Source organism: Podarcis tiliguerta (genome assembly GCF_965153285.1).
Source record: "Podarcis tiliguerta genome assembly, chromosome: 12".
Lineage (NCBI taxonomy): Eukaryota > Metazoa > Chordata > Lepidosauria > Squamata > Lacertidae > Podarcis > Podarcis tiliguerta.
Window position 1 is genome coordinate 4,538,217 of NC_139545.1, and position 18,230 is coordinate 4,556,446.

At 43.4% G+C, this 18,230-nt stretch overlaps 3 protein-coding genes across 5 annotated transcripts in view; 1 reads left to right on the forward strand and 2 right to left on the reverse strand.

Moving 5' to 3' along the window:
- Positions 1–2,510, reverse strand: part of SUGCT (succinyl-CoA:glutarate-CoA transferase) — a 320,741-nt gene extending 318,231 nt beyond the window's left edge. For all 3 annotated transcript variants that reach the window (XR_014503864.1, XM_083407090.1, XM_083407091.1), the window contains exon 1: positions 2,293–2,510. Coding sequence is in view for 2 of the 3 variants with exons in the window: in XM_083407090.1 (XP_083263216.1) it covers positions 2,293–2,419 (127 nt within the window). In the remaining variant the exon portion in view is untranslated. The remainder of the gene's footprint in view (positions 1–2,292) is intronic.
- A 2,222-nt stretch (positions 2,511–4,732) lies between these two features.
- MPLKIP (M-phase specific PLK1 interacting protein) lies at positions 4,733–8,946 on the forward strand. Its single transcript, XM_083407163.1, has 2 exons — positions 4,733–5,115; positions 7,336–8,946. The coding sequence occupies exons 1-2, from the start codon at positions 4,783–4,785 to the stop codon at positions 7,540–7,542; spliced, it is 540 nt and encodes a 179-aa protein (XP_083263289.1). The 5' UTR covers positions 4,733–4,782; the 3' UTR covers positions 7,543–8,946.
- Positions 8,947–12,003: 3,057 nt separating this feature from the next.
- CDK13 (cyclin dependent kinase 13) overlaps positions 12,004–18,230 on the reverse strand; it is a 36,356-nt gene continuing 30,129 nt past the window's right edge. Inside the window, exons 12-14 of the mRNA XM_083407006.1 lie at positions 17,564–17,763; positions 15,348–15,938; positions 12,004–14,565 (exon numbers count right to left, since the gene is read on the reverse strand). Of these exons, the coding sequence (XP_083263132.1) occupies positions 13,718–14,565; positions 15,348–15,938; positions 17,564–17,763 (1,639 nt within the window). The 3' untranslated portion in view covers positions 12,004–13,717. The remainder of the gene's footprint in view (positions 14,566–15,347; positions 15,939–17,563; positions 17,764–18,230) is intronic.

The following is an 18,230-nucleotide window of genomic DNA, read 5'->3' on the forward strand; positions in this document are numbered from 1 at the left end:
GACTTGCCAATCAGAAGGTCGGCAGTTCGGATCCCCGTGACAGGGTGAGCTCCCATTGCTCGGTCCCTGCTCCTGCCAACCTAGCAGTTCAAAAGCACGTCATGTGCAAGTAGATAAATAGGTACCGCTCCGGCGGGAAGGTAAACGGCGTTTCCGTGCGCTGCTCTGGTTCGCCAGAAGCGGCTTAGTCATGCTGGCCACATGACCCGGAAGCTGTACACTGGCTTCCTTGGCCAATAAAGCGAGATGAACGCCGCAACCCCAGAGTCAGTCACAACTGGACCTAATGGTCAGGGGTCCTTTTACCACTGTAAAAGAATCAGGCGCGCATTAAAGAAATAGAGAAGCAGCAGATCCTACTGACTTTGGGTCTGCAGTCACTACTTTCCTGTTGAGACTCTTTCCGGCACTGCTTCTGTGGCAGATGAAGACAGAAATGTGGCGAGTCTATAAAGCCAATGACAAAGGATGTGTTTTACTTGCATAAAGTTCAGTCTCTGGCCCCTGCAGTAGGAAGGACTAACTACAATTGTACCTTGGTTTACGAACTTAATCCGTTCTGGAAGTCCGTTCTTAAACCAAAGCGTTCTTAAACCAAGGTGTGCTTTCCCATAGCAGCAGGGGACTCAATTTACAAATGCAACACACTCAACAGGAAGCGAAACATGTTCTAATTCCAATGCAAAGTTCACAAACCAAAACACCTGCTTCCAGGTTTGAGGCGTTCTTAATCCAAGTTGTTCATAAACTAAGTTGTTCTTAAACCAAGGTACCACTGCATATCAGTGGGTCAAGAGTCCACAAAGATCAAGCCAATGAATAACATACTTGGAATCTACCCTTAAACTAGGGACGGTGACCCTGTGGCCATTTAGATGTTACAGGACTACAAGTGCCATCATCCTTGATGCTGGGCCATCTTGAGAGCTAAAGTCAAACAACATTGGGCAACATTGGGAGGGGGGTCGATTAACCATCCCTGCCTAAACCTTTAATGAATTCTCTGTCTGAGGGGTGGGCAAAGTGTTCTGATGGTCTGCATTATAAGAGATCTGCATCATAATTCTCTGTTAAGTTTGTGGCTTAACAAACATTATTCAATGCAATTTGTAGAGATAGCCCAGCAATGTCTGGCTGGAAGTAAACCCATGTGAATTCAGTGGGACTTCTTAGTAAGACTGGGATCTTACAAAGCTCAGCAGTAATTTACCTATGAGAAAACAATTATGGATGAAGTCTTTTTTTGTTGTTCCTACAGGCTTTTGGAAATTGACAGCTTTTAACGAAAGGGCTGGTGCATTGCTGCTTTTACTGTAATTTTTATATGGTTTTAATATATTTCCTAAGTGTATAGGGATTTACTTATATCCGTGCTTAGTTGCTTCTTAAATATTGCTTTTTTCTGTTCTAAACCATTTATGTTTTTTATATGCAAGCCGTCTTGAGTCCCTTAATCAAATAACTCTATTATTGTAAGGGGCAACAAGGGTCATCTAGTCCAACCCCCTGCATTGCAGGAATCTTTTTCCCATGTGGACCTCGAACCCATGACCTTGAGATTGAGTCTCCTGCTCTACCAAACTGAGCTATCCCAGACTCAATATATCTAACATGTAAGAGCGCAGAATGGGCTGCTTTCCAAGAAAGCCGTGACTGTGGCTGCAATCCTGTGCCCACTTACCCGCGTGTAATCCTCAACAAGTTCAACAGGGGGAGCTGCGTGCCGAGATTCCCGCAATTCAGGGGGTTGGACTAGATGACCCTCGGACTCCCTTCGAACTTTACCAGGCTGTGATTCTGCCATACTTCTGAGTAGACCTGGCCTCGCCTGTGTTTGTGTGCGCCACTCTCCTCAGCGAACTGCGTGAGCACCATCAGTGGCGTAGCGTGGGGGGTGCAGGGGGTGCCGGCCGCACCGGGCACAACATATGGGGGGCGCTCTCGCACTCGCAGCTCTCTGCCCCTACCTGGCTCCACGGGTTAGGGGGTGCAAATTACTTGCCTTGCCCCGGGTGCTGGCAACCCACGCTACGCCACTGAGCACCATCGCTGTCAACTTTCCCCTTTTCTTGCGAGGAATCCTATTCGAAATACAGTGAAGGGAATTTCCCTTTTAAAAAGCTATGGTGAGCCCACGCTTCCTCGGCTTGGACCGCGAGGGGGGGCAGCTGCTTCCCTCAAACTTGGAATCTCTCGCCCCCCCCCCCACTTTTCTCTCGCGGGGGCGCGCCCCCCGCAGCCCACCCCGCCCGCCGCGGCTCCGCTGCCTTTGAGAAGCGTAAAAGCGGCTACCTGGAGGGAGGGGGCAGCTTCCGCGCCGCTGCCCCCGGGAGGGGAGCCTGGCGGGCTGCGGGGGGCGCAACAGCCGAGCGAGGAGCGGCAGGCGCCGGCTCCCCCTGCCCAGAGCAGCGCCCAGCATCCCTGCGGAAGCAAGCCGGGCCAGCCAGGCTGCGAGGCCACTTGGGCAGAAGTTCTGGACTCTGGCCCCAAGTTCCCCGCCGCCCTGCGCGCTCCCGGCTCCGCTCGGCTGGGGAGGGAGAGGCGGAGGACGCAGGCGCAAAGGGACCCCCCCCCCCGCCCTTTTATAGCTGCGCTCCTGGCCCCCCTCGCCGTTGTTCTGCCTTTATACCCCGCCTCCCCCCCCCCCCAAGACGGCTTACAGATAACAAATCAGAACAGCTTAGCGACGCGGCGAGGGGGGGAACCAAACATTAAGACAGCAGTTAAACATTGATGGAATTAAAAGTATGTATCTGTTACTAGATACAATATAGCATGCACACACAAATCTAAAACTAGATCGGTATCTATTTATAGATGTACACTTCTTTTATCTAAAAAAATGTTTAGGGGTACTCTCATTTTGACTCGATAAAATCACCATTTTATACTTCAAATTGGGAAAAATAAATACAATGGACAAAAGTACAAATATTCGCAAAATGTGTAGGGGTATGTGTCCCCCCTCAGAAAAAAAGCACTAGATACACACACACACCTGAAAACATATATATAAATATGTATCTACAGACCCTCCAAGAGTCCCTATTTTCCAGGGACAGTTCTGGATTTACATAAGACAGGATTTACTGATTTGATCCCATAATGTCCCTCTATTCCTTAGGACATCCTTATTTTCCTCAGATAAATGCTGAAGGATATAATATCTATATAGATATCTACATATATATGTTTATACGCATCTATCTGTATACAGATACCTACACACATGACTCTATTGAAACATGGGCCTAGAAACAAGAACATTAGTAGCGGGCAAGAAAGAAAATACATTTAATCCTTGCTAAGGGCCCCCCCTCCAAGGTCTCACCTGCTTGGATGGGCAAACTTAGGAGTAGGAGAGGAGTAGGTAAAATATACTCAGAGTTGAGTGTGAATTTCATGCTCTTTATTGCTCTTTGGATCTTTCTGCCCAGTAGCCAGCCAACATTTATACATATATTTATAAAGCTGGCGTCAACTATTTTGCTTTTTTATTTTTTAACCTAGGACAAAGGCTTTGTGCCTTTCATCAAATGCCTGACAAAGCAAAAATTAACAGACGGCCCTCTATGTATCCTCTCTACATGCTGGCGAAATATCCACCTGTTTCCCCTCCAGATTGTCACAACTCTGTGTTGTTTTTGGGTGCCAGAGCTTCTGGGCGCAAGGCACCCATAATTTCAAGATAATGTAAGTGTTCAAATTTAATCAAGGTTTAGGGAGCTTCACCTCAGCCCTATGCCATCCTCTGTTTCACCTCAGTCTAGTGGGGAAGGTAAACTCCTGAGTTCAATGGCATTTACTTCTTAAAATGTCCTAACAAGTACAAACAAATCTGAGGCTGCCATCCTTTGCATGCTCAGTTGAGAGCTAAATGGAGTCAACAAGAACAACAACCCTTTAGGCTGAAGTTATACCCTATGAGTGTGAGCTGAATTGGCCACATAAAAGATTTCCACGTTTGTTTTCAGTGTCATGTGGATGACTCCTTGCACGGTCAAATGCCCCGCAAAACCAGCTGAGCAAATAAGCTCTGTGCAGGGCCGGATTTAGGTTTGATGAGGCCCTAAACTACTGAAGGTAATGGGGCCCTTTATACGTCCAGCTGTCCTTTGTCAACAACAAATTGTCGCTGTTTTCTGTGTTGAATATAAGCTACACGGTAATTTATGAACCTAATAGGTATCTAAAGCCATTTGCACATGCAGAATGTAGGCACTCTATATATAGAGAGAGCAAACCGGTGATATTTTAGGGAGCAGGCTAGCAGGCGGGGCCCATTACTTATCAGGCTTCCTCACCCTCGGCCCTCCAGATGTTTCGGGACTACAACTCCCATGATCCCTAGCTAGCAGGACCAGTGGTCAGGGATGATGGGAATTGTAGTCTCAAAAACATGTGGAGGGCCGAGCTTGAGAAAGCCTGGCTTCCATCATAGGAGCCTAAACAACACAAAACTGTTGTGTAGGTTTTATTTTGTTTTTTATCTTATATTTTGGAAATGTACATCCATTTTTTTCCCCTTTGATTTTTTTTTGGGGGGGCCCAAAAGAGTGGGGCCCTAAGCTTATACGTAAACCAGGCACTGCCTCTGTCCATAGCTAAGCCGCATGTTTGGGGCCAGGTACGGGAGCCGGAACCATGTTTCTCGCGGAACGTTGGGCGCGGGGCGCGGTTGCGGGCGGGGCTGGCGGGGGCGGCGGACCTTCCTGCGGCCGCTTCGCGGGAGCCCCGCCCCCCGGAAGCTCTCCCGCGGGTCGTCCGCCGCCGGCTGCCGCCATGTACCGGCCGGGCTTCCGGCCCCCCACGCCCCCTTGCTCCGGCTTCCGCGGCCCCCACCCGGACAGAGGAGGCGGCGGCCCCCCCTTCGCGGGCTCCCCTCAGGGCTACGGGAGCCCCCGGCACACGCCCCCCTACGGCCACCGCCCGCGGCCCTACGACTTCGGGGGGCCCTCGCCGCGCAGGCCCCGCAGCGCCAGCCCCGCCGGCGGAGGCTACGCTGCCTACGGCGGGGGCGGCAGGTCCCCCGGAGGAGGAGCCTTCCAGCAGCAGCAGCAGCAGCAGCCGCCTTTCAAGCAGCCGCACTCCGGGGGCTTCCGGAGATTCAGCCAGGTAGGGAAGCAGCCGGGTCCCATCCCATGGCTGCGGGGGGGGGGGTGGACTGGATGACCCTCGGGAACCCTTTCCAACTCTGCCATCGGAATGATAGAACTGTAGAAAGGGGTCCCGATTTACGTATAAGCTAAATAAACCTATTGCTTGGGGCCCCACTCTCTTGCTCCCCCCCCCAAAAAAATCACTATTAATATGCTTCCTATTTCAGTTCAACAATTGCTTTGATAAAATACATACTTTGTTATGCGCAAATGGCTTTAGATACCTATTAGGTCCATAAATTTAGACCTAAAACAGTGGACCCTCCAGTTTCGTACCCCTCTGGTTTTGTTACTTTCAGGTTATGAACCCAGAAAACGTTCACAGAAGCGGCACCTCTAGTTACATTTTTTTGGGGGGGTGCACAGACCCCCCGGAACGAATTCAGTTCATATCCGGAGGGTCCACTGTATATTCGACACAAAAAACAACAACAATTTGTTGTTGACAAAGGACAGCTGGATATATAAAGGGCCCTATTACCTTCAGTAGTTTAGGGCCTCATCAAACCTGAATCTGGCCCTGCCGAGGTCATCTAGTCCAACCCCCTGCCATGCAGGAAAATCTCAGCTGAGGCATCCATGACCAATGGCACTCACCCAACCTCTTCCTAAATACCTCCAAGGAAGGAGAGTCCGCCACCTCCTGAGGGAGACGGTTTTGCAAATTGGTGACAAATTATCTGCAGCCTGGTCACTAGAGAGGAGAAACTGAATGCAGTACAATATCTGGCAAGCTGGTCAATTCCAAAGTTTTGCGTTGTTTTCTAAATGCAAGTAAAATAAATGTGTTGAATTTGATCCTTCTCTTGGTGGCTATCGCGTGGCCATCCAGATGTGGAGTACAGCTCCTATCATTCCTGGGAGTTAGAGTTCCAACCGCACTCCTGTGCTGAGACATCAGAAAGTTTTCTGAAACAAACAGAAAGTTTTCCAGTTAAAGGTTTTAAGAAAAATATGTGTTACTGGCCATTGCAGGCCCAGGTTGCCACAAAAGTCTTGGAGGCAAGTGTTGGCTCTTTACACCAATTAGCAAAGAGCCAAGTAAGAAAAATCATTTTATTAGACCAACTGATAAATGCAAGTTCTAAATTTTAGGAAATACTAAATAGGTTTGAAATCAAACCTAAACAGTGGTGTTTAGTAATATATTAACAAAACAAAAATGAACTCATAAGCTGGAGCTGCTATAATTGGATTAAAACATGCGCTTGTTTTCCAAACCAGCCAAATTAAGACACTGTTAATTTAGCAAGACTGGGAAGAAAATTGATGAACTGGTGAAAGTTTGTTGTTTGAAAATTAAGTGCTCCTGTTTTAAATTGGGAAACGTAGCTTCTGAGACTAAACAGCTATGTTCCACTGATTTATATGGAACGTAATCCGCCCCCGTAGGTGTGGTTCATAGAATCTAAAATGGATACTTATGTTGTGAGCTTTCTACCTAGAATATATCTAACTTGTATAATAACAGTCATACCTTGGAAGTCAAATGGAATCAGTTCCGGAAGGCTGTTCGACTTCCAAAACATTCAGAAACCAAAGCATGGCTTCTGATTGGCTGCAGGAAGCTCTTGCACCTGAGAGAGCATATGTGTGGGTCTTTCCAAACCTGAATTACACAAATGTTGCATTGAAAGCCCAGTTGGCTGCTTGCTGTCATTCCCATAAATTGTATCCAACAGAGTTTACAAGGCTTACACCACACACAGGGATTTATCAGCCTTCCCTCCCGCTGCAGCCTCTTGTGCCTCCATCGGAATCAGGGTACCCTTGAAGCAATATGAGATTGTCACAAGCGGCACCTGGAAATGGAAATCTGAGAAATGCCACGACACTGAAAGCCCTTGAGTATCTTTGAAGACTAGCCAATTGGTTTTGAACGTTAAAAGATGCAGCTGTTTATAATCTTCTGTACTTGCTTTAATACAGACCTACTATTTGCACCTTTTGTAGTCACAGAATTTGCACTATATTATGTTCTAAGACAAAATACAAATTACCACAGCACTTTAAAACATCTGTTTACATGGACAGCTACTGATTAATCTATACAAAATAAACTTGTTTTAAAAGAAAAGCAATAACTTATAGCATTTAGCTGGTCTTGAACACCTTCTGAAAGCTCGGCATCTAATTAGACTGTTTACTCCTTTTCCTCATGGCTTTTCTCTCAAAGGGATCACCCAGGACATCTACCCCATTGGGAACACCACATGGTAGAGAGAAAAGAGTGTCTAATGATGATGTGGAAAACTATTACAAACCTTCAATGCTTGAAGACCCCTGGGCTGGCCTAGAGCCCATATCCGTTACGGATGTTAACCAGCAGTACAGCAGTGATCAAACCACATACACTGGCAAAAAGGGGAGGTATTTCAGTTAACATTTCTGCCAGTGAAAATACAACTGTGAGAAAACTGGGCCAACCTTCATACGTAAGATGGCAAGTAATAAAGAACTTAGAAAATGCTTTTATTTGAACTGACCATATGGAAGTGGGACATCTGCCTATGGAGAGCAAAGTATTCTTTAGTCACCAGCAAATCAGTCTGTGTCAGTTTCTTATATTCATCTCTTCCATTTGAACATTTTTAGAACAAAGTTTTAAAATAAAGTAAATGTTTTGTAAAACTCACAAATGCTTACTGCTTTTTGTTAAGTCATACTAGAGGTAATGCTACTGAAATTTCTTGCAGCCTGTAAATACATGCAGGTTATAGAAATCTATTATACCATATATGCTAAAATTGTTTAACATTAGAATTGCAAATCTTGCAACTTCTTCTGTTCAGAAAGTCACCTATACCGATATATTTTCGTATTTGAAAAATTCTATTTGGGAACAAAACTTTACTAATTTGTAACAAAAGACCACCTTATAAAAATCCATGTTGAACCTGCATACAAAAATTACCTTATTTAAATAAGCCACTAAGTAGAACTGGGTAAACCTAGGGGCAAGTAAGTTTTGTGCACCTGATAAATACACTGCTTATGTCAGTTTTTCAAATGTTACCTTCCAGTAGGACTTTTATTTAGGAGTACAAGATGACTGGGCTTTGCTAGTTTGGTTTTTGCTCTACATTTCAAAAGCAGATTAATAGAGAATGAAATAAGTTAGTGCAAAATCTTTAACTAACTTGAGTCTGATTATTTTTTGAAACCTCACAAGAATACATTTTGTGCTACTTGGCTTTGTAGACACTTGAGTAACTGGACTTGCTTCAGTTAGATAAAATGCAGCTTTTCATGACTTTATTTCTGTAGCCTTCATGGTGGATTTATTCACCAGCTGTGCTTATAACTTCTGGACTACTTATTTTATATTACTGCTGCTATACCAGCAGGAATGGGAAGTATAAACATTCACATTTTTCCTAATTTAAATCTAATGGAGGAATTAAATATTTTAATAAGGAAAGGAAATCTAGCAATGAGTTGGTTATACATATAATTTAGAGGTGCATTCAGACAACACTTTTTTTTTTAGCTCACCCCCAAATAAATTTACTTCTAAAAAAGGATTTAGAGGTTTGCGTACAGAGCTGTTGGACAATGTCCAATGCCTATGATGCAGCTTTCTCTGTGTAGCAGGCTAAATTGTGAACTTCAAAAGCTACAGGGGGCATGTATGTAAAAGTGTATCAGCACAGTTTAAGGTTTAGTACTTTTTAGAAATCAAATAACCAACTGTTTTGGATTTCTATAATACAAAATGTTCCCAAAGGGTATGGATTTGATTTGATTTGATTTTTATTTTTTAAATAAAGATGCTGTTGAAATCGAAGCATCAGTTCTACATTGTTTTGGGACAAGTCTTTTCACAATAAACACATCCCATTTCCCGGTATGATTACTCATGAGTCACGTGCATTTGCTAGTCATTGAAACCAGATTAGCCTTCTGAAATTTGAGTAAGCAATTAGTAGTGCCAAGAACCTGCATTCACAACATATAATCTTAAACTACTAAAGCTTGTGTTTATATGCAATATAAGGCTGTGGAAATTGCTGACCAGCAGCTCATCACATGGGAGCTGTAACATTTGAAGAGCTGCCATCTATGTTACTGGTGGATTTTAAGTGTTCCAATGAACCTGTAGCCCCCTTCTATTTGTTTAGCCAATTCATGTGAGTAATCTCTCCTTTTAAGCCAAATTATTCTTAAATAAACTGAATTTAATACAACTGTATCATTTGAGAAGCAATTAAAAATGATTTACAATTGAGCTTAGTGCAAGGTAACTTGATTTACAGGAAATAACTAATGCAAATAGTAGGTGCTATATGGCAGTGTGGTTAGCAGCTACCACACTATTGAATAAGGTATGCCTTAAACACTTGGCTTATTAAAGGTAAAGGTACCCCTGCCCGTACGGGCCAGTCTTGACAGACTCTAGGGTTGTGTGCCCATCTCACTCAAAGAGGCCGGGGGCCAGCGCTGTCCGAAGACACTTCCGGGTCACGTGGCCAGCGTGACATCGCTGCTCTGGCGAGCCAGAGCCGCACACGGAAACGCCGTTTACCTTCCCGCTAGTAAGCGGTCCCTATTTATCTACTTGCACCCGAGAGTGCTTTCGAACTGCTAGGTTGGCAGGCGCTGGGACCGAACAACGGGAGCGCACCCCGCCACGGGGATTCGAACTGCCGACCTTTCAATCGGCAAGCCCTAGGCGCTGAGGCTTTTACCCACAGCGCCACCCGCGTCCCGTTGGCTTATTAAACTAACCCATTTTCAACGTCTCATAGAAATGTAGGTTTGGAAGTCCAACCTCCTGCAATGCAGAAATCTCAATTAGATCACACACGGCAGATGGCCATCCAACCTCTGCTTAAAATCCTCCAAGGAAGGAGAATCCTCCAGCAAACATCCACTAGAAGAGAATTAGGGTGGAAAGGCTAAGATAAACTGAGGGTGTGTGGAGGCTAAAGTGCATTATGAAGATGTTCAACATGTTTACTGTTTATGTCAAGGGTTGTAAACAACCCATGTTTTTTGCCCAGAGGCCTGCATTCAGTTTTGGCCAGCCCTCGAGGGACTGCATGCCAACAACTGCTGTGACTACACACACACACAGACACACAGGTCCCCTTCTTGAACTAATCCATGCAGATCAGATGAGAAGGGAAGATTATCACCAATCTGATGACAAATTGCAACTTTATACAATCTCCACCAATCACAGTGCTGTCTCTACTTAAAAGCAAGCTTTTGCCAGCTCCAGAAGGGGTGAGGTGGCATAAGCAGAGGTTTCTGTACGGAATATTTATCCCCAAATATTTAACCTTAAGTGTAATTCAGCAATAATAAAGACATTTTTCCTAGGCGTAATGCCTCTCAGCCTAGCACTAAGGAGGCAGGATGGAGGGTCCCATAGTGTCATTAAGGAACAAAGAACGTAGAAGAAACCTTGGAAAGAGAAAAAAAGCACTGCATCCTTTTCAACTTGGGTTGAGACACAGGTAAAAGGTAATAAATTTCAGGGTGACATTACTTCTGTCAAGCCTTATTACTAATTTATAAAAATCTAGTGTGGAACATATAATCTTAAGCATAGCTCATTTGTATGTCATTCATGTGTTTCCCAAGTCTGTACTTCTTATATTTAGGCTATAGTTTTTAATAGTGAAGAATCTGAATTCTACCAGTCCTCAAAATTACATCAAAAATGCTCCCTAGTAATTTCTTACACAGAGGAATGCCTCCTTCCAGGTGCCAATGGATGTCTTGAATACTTACCTTCTGCACAGAGAAAGATGGCTTCCTTGTATTGAAGGGTTTGCCACTTGCTTTTGTTAGCAAGTGTGCTACAGAGTGCCATTTCACTTATCTTCTCTTAAGGTTTAGAAAATTGAAGAACACTGAAAAAGGCAGTTGACCAGGTAGTTTACCACCCTCTTAGGTCAATCTATAAAGCTTCCCTTGTATGAAATTATATTTGACTTATTCCTGAAAACATATTGATGTATGTCAGAACTGGAATCCCCAAAGCACCTCTCTCTAGATCAGGGTTTCCCAAACTTGGGTCTCCAACTGTTTTTGGAATACATTCCCACTGATCCTGCTAGCTAGGGATGATGGGATTTGTAGTCTGACAACAGTTGGGAGACCCAAGTTTGGGAAACCCTGCTCTAGATTTTGTTTCCTTAGTGAAGCAGATTCCATCAGATTTATGGAATATTCAAAAGAGCATGCCAACATCAAGAAGCCGTTGAACCCTTGACTTGGAGAGGCTGGCCTTTGTCCATGTTTGCAGGATTTTGGGAACATCAGAACAGTTTGATTCAAACATGTATTTATAACAGGGTGTGGGAACCTATAGCCTTCCAAATGTTGAACTCCAATTCCCATTACCTCAAGCCATTATGGCTTGTGGTTACAGATGATGGAAGTTGTAGTCCAGCAACATCCACAAGTCCAAGTATTACCCAAGTTTTGTAACTGCCAATATAGATTCCCCTTTGGCTCTGTAGCATTAAGTGGGGTGGACAACATGTTCTAGGGAGCTTAAAAAGCCATGAGTTCTGCCTAGACTGGAGCCCCTTCTTTCTTCCACATGCCCAAAGGAAAGTATTGTCCAAGGCAGGAAGCCACTTGGAATGGGCGCCAGAAATTACAATCAGAAAATGAAATCCAGAGAACTGGACCTGAACCAATCTTTATTTTCCTAGATTGTGCATGAATGGAAACTGTGGGAGGTAGGATACTAACTAATTAAAAGTTTTAGCATAGCGCTATTGCTGTTTTTACTCACTTTTGAGCAGGCCTTTACTAAACTGAATTATTGAGGAAGATGTGTTCCAAACCCAGCATCTTCTATATGAAATGCGTCAACACAAGCTGCTAAGCTTAAGTATTTTCTTCCAGTTTAGCTGCTTTTATTTTCAGTCAGGATTCTCTAAACGATACTGCAGATGACCAATGTCATATTTACAGGGGAGTTCCAACAAATTTGACACCCTACAATGCAATATTCACTTAAGTCAAAAATTTGAAGCAGACAATGTTAGGTTTGCTTCTAAAAGATTCAAGTCACAGCTGACAAGACTACATTTGTAATTTTGTTCATAGAAACATTACATATTTAGAAAATAGCTACATGTGCACTAACTTATCAACTGGATAATCAGTTGGGAACTGTTTTTCCAATATGGTCATTTAAAAACATTTCAGTACACAGAAAGCCTAGCCAGTCTCCTGGCTGAGTCTCATTCTCACAGAACAATTTTATATTGCTGGAAATCATCATCTTTGGAGCCAGAGTGGTACTTCCTTGAACCATCTTTTGCTTTTAGACTGAACATGTGATGAAATTTCAAAACAGATTCAAATCAAGTAGCAAGTTAGTGGAAGAGTTTAATACAGAATTGGTTGGCACAGTCCCAGTTTTCATAAGTCTTAACTGCCTATTAATTTCATTGCATTAAATGCTGGTTATGTAACTTTGGTTACATTCTGCAGCAAATTATGTGGAAAAAAGCAGGTGTCAGTTTTCCAACACAAAACTAGTTATTGTTAATTTGATATAACAATATGCTATTCTGTTGTTGTTTTTTAATAAAAAGACTATTTTGAATAAAACAGGACACTAACTTTTATTTGGTAAAGGAATTAGAATAAGAGCTCTTACAGAAAATGGAAGGAAACCTACCTTTCTTCATTACTGTCCATACATTCTCAATTTTCTTCACTTAATTCATTAAGGGGATAGTTGTAATTTGGGAAAGAGAAAGTTTTTCTAATTTGACTTTTCTAACTGCTTGTAAGAATCCCATAAAGAATGCCATCTATTCCCCTTGTCCACAATTTACTCTGAATGTAGTGTAAATATTAAATATTTGTATCAAACTACAAAGTACCTTCCAACAGCCTTTTGAATTTAATGAAATGTTCTTCAGACCTTAAGCTTACATTGTTAAGGCACTTACCATTCAAGTAAAACAGTTTTTATACAAACGCTGGGAAGATGGACAGGATATTTTACTGGACGAATGACTTTGAAAGTAAATCAAATCGATGCCCAAATATGTATAAAACTGTTATATCAAGAAAGACTGTGTTTTATTGTCTGAAATGAGCACAAAGAACTCCTTCCACAGATAACACTGAAAGCAGTGCAAAGACTGACAGTGACTTTTTGACTAAAAGGTAGTTTTGTAAAAAGAAATACCAAATAAATCAGTGCCCTGCTTTGATTGTTGTAAAATTTTTACATAAAAGTTGGTCCAAACTTACAAAAAAAAGCACAAGTGTGTGCATAGTTCAGATCTGACAATGTGCCATAAAAAGCTGATGTCCCTAAATTTAGCATCGACTTAACTGCCAAAATATAAAATTTATAGCTAGAATTTGCAAAGATGTACAATCAATTATCTGGTTCTCAGAACAGCATGAATTGTAAGCAATTTCTTATTGTATGCAAGACCCTTTTCCACATAAAAATAAAGCTGTTGAATTAACATTATTCAAGTCTATTGGATTGCTGCTTTGAAATCACAGCTACGAAGTCTTTCCAGGTAAAAACGATGTGCCTGAGGGAAAAAGAAAGAAACAGATGCTCAATATGGCAATCCTCTGCCTCGTCCTCTGACACTGGATGTGCTAATGTGTCCCCTGTATCCTTGTGAATATCCGGGTCCTTGGGCAGGAGAAGTCCACGTTTGTCCATGCATGTGGCTAACACTGCCAGGGGGTTCCTGTAAATTACTTCCATAGCTATAGTTCTGTGTCTTTGAGGACAAGGAATGAGTACTTTCAGACCCTGTGCATGTGTCACCACTGTTACCCAGAACTGTGATGGGACCATGGCTATATTCAAATCTATGGTCCTTATCACCACTAAATAGCATGGGACCAGTGTTGAGGTAAATGTCTCCATAACCAGTTACTGAGCTATGAAATGGTTCTGAAAAGGCAGGAGGCGGAGGGGCACCACTAGAGTGAGATGAAGCAGTACTGTAGGTCTCCAAGGGTTGAACATCTGAATTTCCAATGAAGTTTCCCCTTTCTAGTGTCCCAGATGATCCACTTCCTATTCCATCACTACTGCTGTAATGAGCAGAGGAGAATGTAGATGACCCAAAACTATCCTTATAATCTGGACCTGCTACAAAAGAGTCTCTTGATTGGAAATCCATACTAGATGTTGCTGGTTCCTCCGTTGTTTGAGCCTGATGGTGAGCAAGCAGCTGTAGAAGAGCTGCTTTCACTCCAGCATGAGGATCCATCCCTGAAGAGCTACTAAGTGAAGACAGGTTTTCGTTCGCTGTCCGATAATCAAGATCTTCTTCAGTGACAGGTGGTGGTTCTGGTGGCTCAGGGGGGCGCTGGTCTGGGGGCAAGATGCGAGGTCGTTCCTCTGGCGTCTGGGGTCTCATCTCAGGTTGCCTGACCAAGTCCTCTTGTCCTAAATGGATTTTTAAAGAATTCAGAATGAGATCTGTAGCCACGTATCGGTTCATCAAACAACAAATTAAGAGTACGTTGTTGAATGTCTTCACGTGGCAGTGAATTTTGACTACACTGAGTGGAACAGAACCAACTACACCCAGGCTAGTATCAAAAGATATTTGCAGGCCAAAGGTTTGTCAGGACATGAGCCACAGGCCCCCCCTCCCCCCCATGCTGCATGCCAAACCATTTTTGAAAGTGAGAAGTGTGTCAAAAGCTTATGGAATAAGCCCCTATGCCATATTGCAAAGTAAAAAAAAAAAACCCACTGTAAAAGTACAACTCCCTGGATTCCAGCCTCCGTTTGTAAAGGTTACATTGCCAGGTCCCAATTTTATGCTGTTATACTGCAATAATGAGCTTCTACTACAAGGGCCTATTTCAGACCATTTTCATTATAGAATACAGTGGTGCCCCGCAAGACAAAATTAATTCGTTCTGTGAGTTTTTTCGTTCTACGAGTTTTTTCATCTTGCGAAGCACCAATGTGTATTGACGGTTTCCCATAGGAATGCATTGGCGGTTTAAAAAAAAAAGGCGCAAGACGTTTCGTCTTGCGAAGCAAGCCCATAGGGAAATCCGTCTTGCGAAGCAACTCAGAAAACTCTTTTGTCTTGCGAGTTTTTCGTCTTCCGAGGCATTCGTCTTGCGGGGCACCACTGTACTGTACTATTTACCCACTTTTGACAGGAGTAGCAGCAGAAAAAACACCTAACAAGTAAAGACATTCTCTCCTACCTGCATGTGCATATAATGATTTGATAAGATGGGGATAAATGGATACTGGCGATTCTGCATCTTCCCAGGTGCCACCAGACGCAGGCGTACTTGGTTCTGGAGGTTGCCTGGGATGTAATAGCATCTCATTTCCTGATCCATTCTCCTTTTCTTCTAACAAGTTTTCTTTTTGCTTCACTTGCTGAGTCTTTAGTAGCTGAGATAGCAAAACTGTGAACGCACTCTGCACAGCTGCTTGAGTGACCTCAGTGTCAACCTTTGCTTGGGTCAGTTGAGCTGGCTGCGCAGGAGGCAAAGAGGCTGCAGTTTGTTTTAAAGGCTCCTGGTCCGGTGAGAGAGGCAGTGGGAGCTGCTGCTGCTGTGGCGGCGGCGGCGGCGGCTGCTGCTGCTCCTGCTCAGTCTGTTTTTCTCCTGCTTCCAAAATGCCAGCTGGAAGGCTTATTTTATTCAGCTGTTGCTCAGTCTCAGGATTCACCTTAATATTCAGCACTTGAGCAAATTGTGCCATGTTAATACTGGATTTAGACTGAAGCAGGTTTAGGAGAATGGCCACTTCATTTTGATTTAGTGGCTGTCCACTGCCTCCTTTCACTGAAAACAAAACAAAAACAGGTGTTTAATATGACCATAGGTAAGGAACAAAGCAAAATTAATTGACAATGACTGTTCAGATGTTTACCTAAGCCTTGGCTTAGAATATCATAATGAGCTTCCTACACACTCTAGAGAGGAAGAGAATGAAAGTTTCTGTTTTCCTTTTATATCCAAAATCACAGAACAGTAATTGTTCTAAGTTTTCACTCTCTTCCTATTATACCTGAAGCTCATAAGTCAGGTGTATATTTGCATTCACCAGCACAGATGGGTTTTTCAACAAGAAAAATTAAATGAATTTGTACATTACACTTGGGAAAAGGTACTATCTCAGCAAAATGACCACATAATCTGAAAATAAATTTTGACATACAAAGGAAAACATGCTTGAATGGTTTTCTCTCACCATTTCCTAAACATTCCTAGTTGTCTGGTTGCAAAACCACACTTCCCTATCCTTAATGACCTTACCTCTTGTTCAGCTTGCTGCGTCTACCTGTCACTGAACATAAAGGACATGAGGGCAAGAAATCATGGAATAGCCCAGAAAGGCTATGGTGGGTGGTTGAATGTGCACACACAAACACATTCTCAAGATAGAAGCTAAAAAAATTACTTGTTGCCACCAGGTGACTATGCAGAGCCAACCACCATTTTGTGTAAGCCCTCTTCTCTGCTAGAAGATAATATGCATATTCAGCATGATCTACACTCTGAGCCAGCGTGGAGTAATGGTTAGTGTTGGACCATGACCAGTGAGACCAGGGTCTGAAACTACTCAGCCATGAAGCTCCCTTGGGCCTGTCAACATCTCTTAGGCTAAGCTACCTCACAGGGTTGTTGTGGGGATGAAATGAGGACCATGTACACCATCTTGAGCTCCTTGGAAGAAAAAGGTAGTATATAAATGCAATAGATAAATAAAATGGATAAATACTCCAGTGGCAAAGAAGAGGGACAATGAATTCCTAAGGGATCAGCTCTCTGTGTCTGACAAAAAAAATAAATGTCAATTATTGTTCTCCTTTATGGGCTGCAACAATAAAAGGTAAGGCGAACAATCTTCCTTTCCTCTTGATTATTTTCAAGGCTGACTGGGCAAATCTGATAATGAAGCTAAGACATTAGATCAGGGGTTGCCAACCTGCAGCCCATGGGCCACAAGCGGCCTATGAGGATCGTTTAAACGGCCCACGAGCCACCTCCAAACTGAGCCGCAGACTTGGCAAGCCCCCACCCGCTGCGCTAAACCGGCACAGCATGGAGCAGGGACTGGCTTCTGCGGTGCCAGAAATCGCATCTGTGCAGACGCGATCCGGCCCATGGAGCGATCTCCGCAAGAGATAAACCTTGCCGACCCCTGCATTAGATGCAGACACATTAAAGGTATCTGGTGACAAGCAGCTTCTTTACAAAGGTGTCAGTTCCTGCAACATGTTCACATGAAGTCAATGGGACATACCCACATTTGTCTTACAACAGAAATATACTAAGCTGAACGTGGCTGCACATACACAGGTTGCCTGTAGAAAAACTGTTACAAAACCCTAAGTTAAATTTCATTGCCCTGCAGATCTGTTTGGGAAGCTGTACATGAATTTAAACAATAAGAAATGACTGACCAAGTGCTATGTTAGAACTGCCCTGCATTTTCAGTTGAGAAGAGGTCTGCAGGCCTTGGGGTGTGTTGGCTCTGCTGTCATCCATTCCCAAGGACAAATCCTTCCTTGGAATTTTAGTTGCATCATCCGTCATGCCCATCTGCTTTTGCCTTCTGCGTTTCTTACTCCATAGCTCATGGCAATCCTGCCATAAAGGAAGGCTGTAAAAAACAACAACCATCACTTCAGAATGCATCATAATGTCTGAGATTTAGTGATGATTCAATAAGACCTCATAACTGAAACAAAAACATCCAAGGGCTCTTGAACCTGTGGCACTGCTTTGCAGTGTCCTTCGTTTCTTAACAAAAACCAGGAATAAAACTGTTCAACACAGGATAATACTTGCTGTTAAGGAGCTTTGCAGCAATAAGATACGAGGTATGAATTCCACCACTCAATAGCTATGTAAGGTATCTTGGTGCCAAGCTCAGCTGACCTTTCTCATTTAGGCAAATGTTTATGGTCATGTTCCTCATACATCAGATGTAGCCAAAATTATTTTAAGTTAACAAAAGGGGGGGGGGTTCCTGTACATTATCTTTTCAAGTTTGTTCTTTTCTCCATCATGTGTGCAAAAGAAGCACACGGCCCCATTCACATGTAACAGTAAGCCATAGTCTGAATC

Excerpts from the sequence above, each read along its gene's own strand:
- MPLKIP (XM_083407163.1), top strand. The coding sequence starts at position 4,783 with ATGTACCGGCCGGGCTTCCGGCCCCCCACGCCCCCTTGCTCCGGCTTC. Across the intron at positions 5,116-7,335 it reads GCTTCCGGAGATTCAGCCAG|GGATCACCCAGGACATCTAC; the intron begins GTAGGGAAGCAG and ends TTTCTCTCAAAG.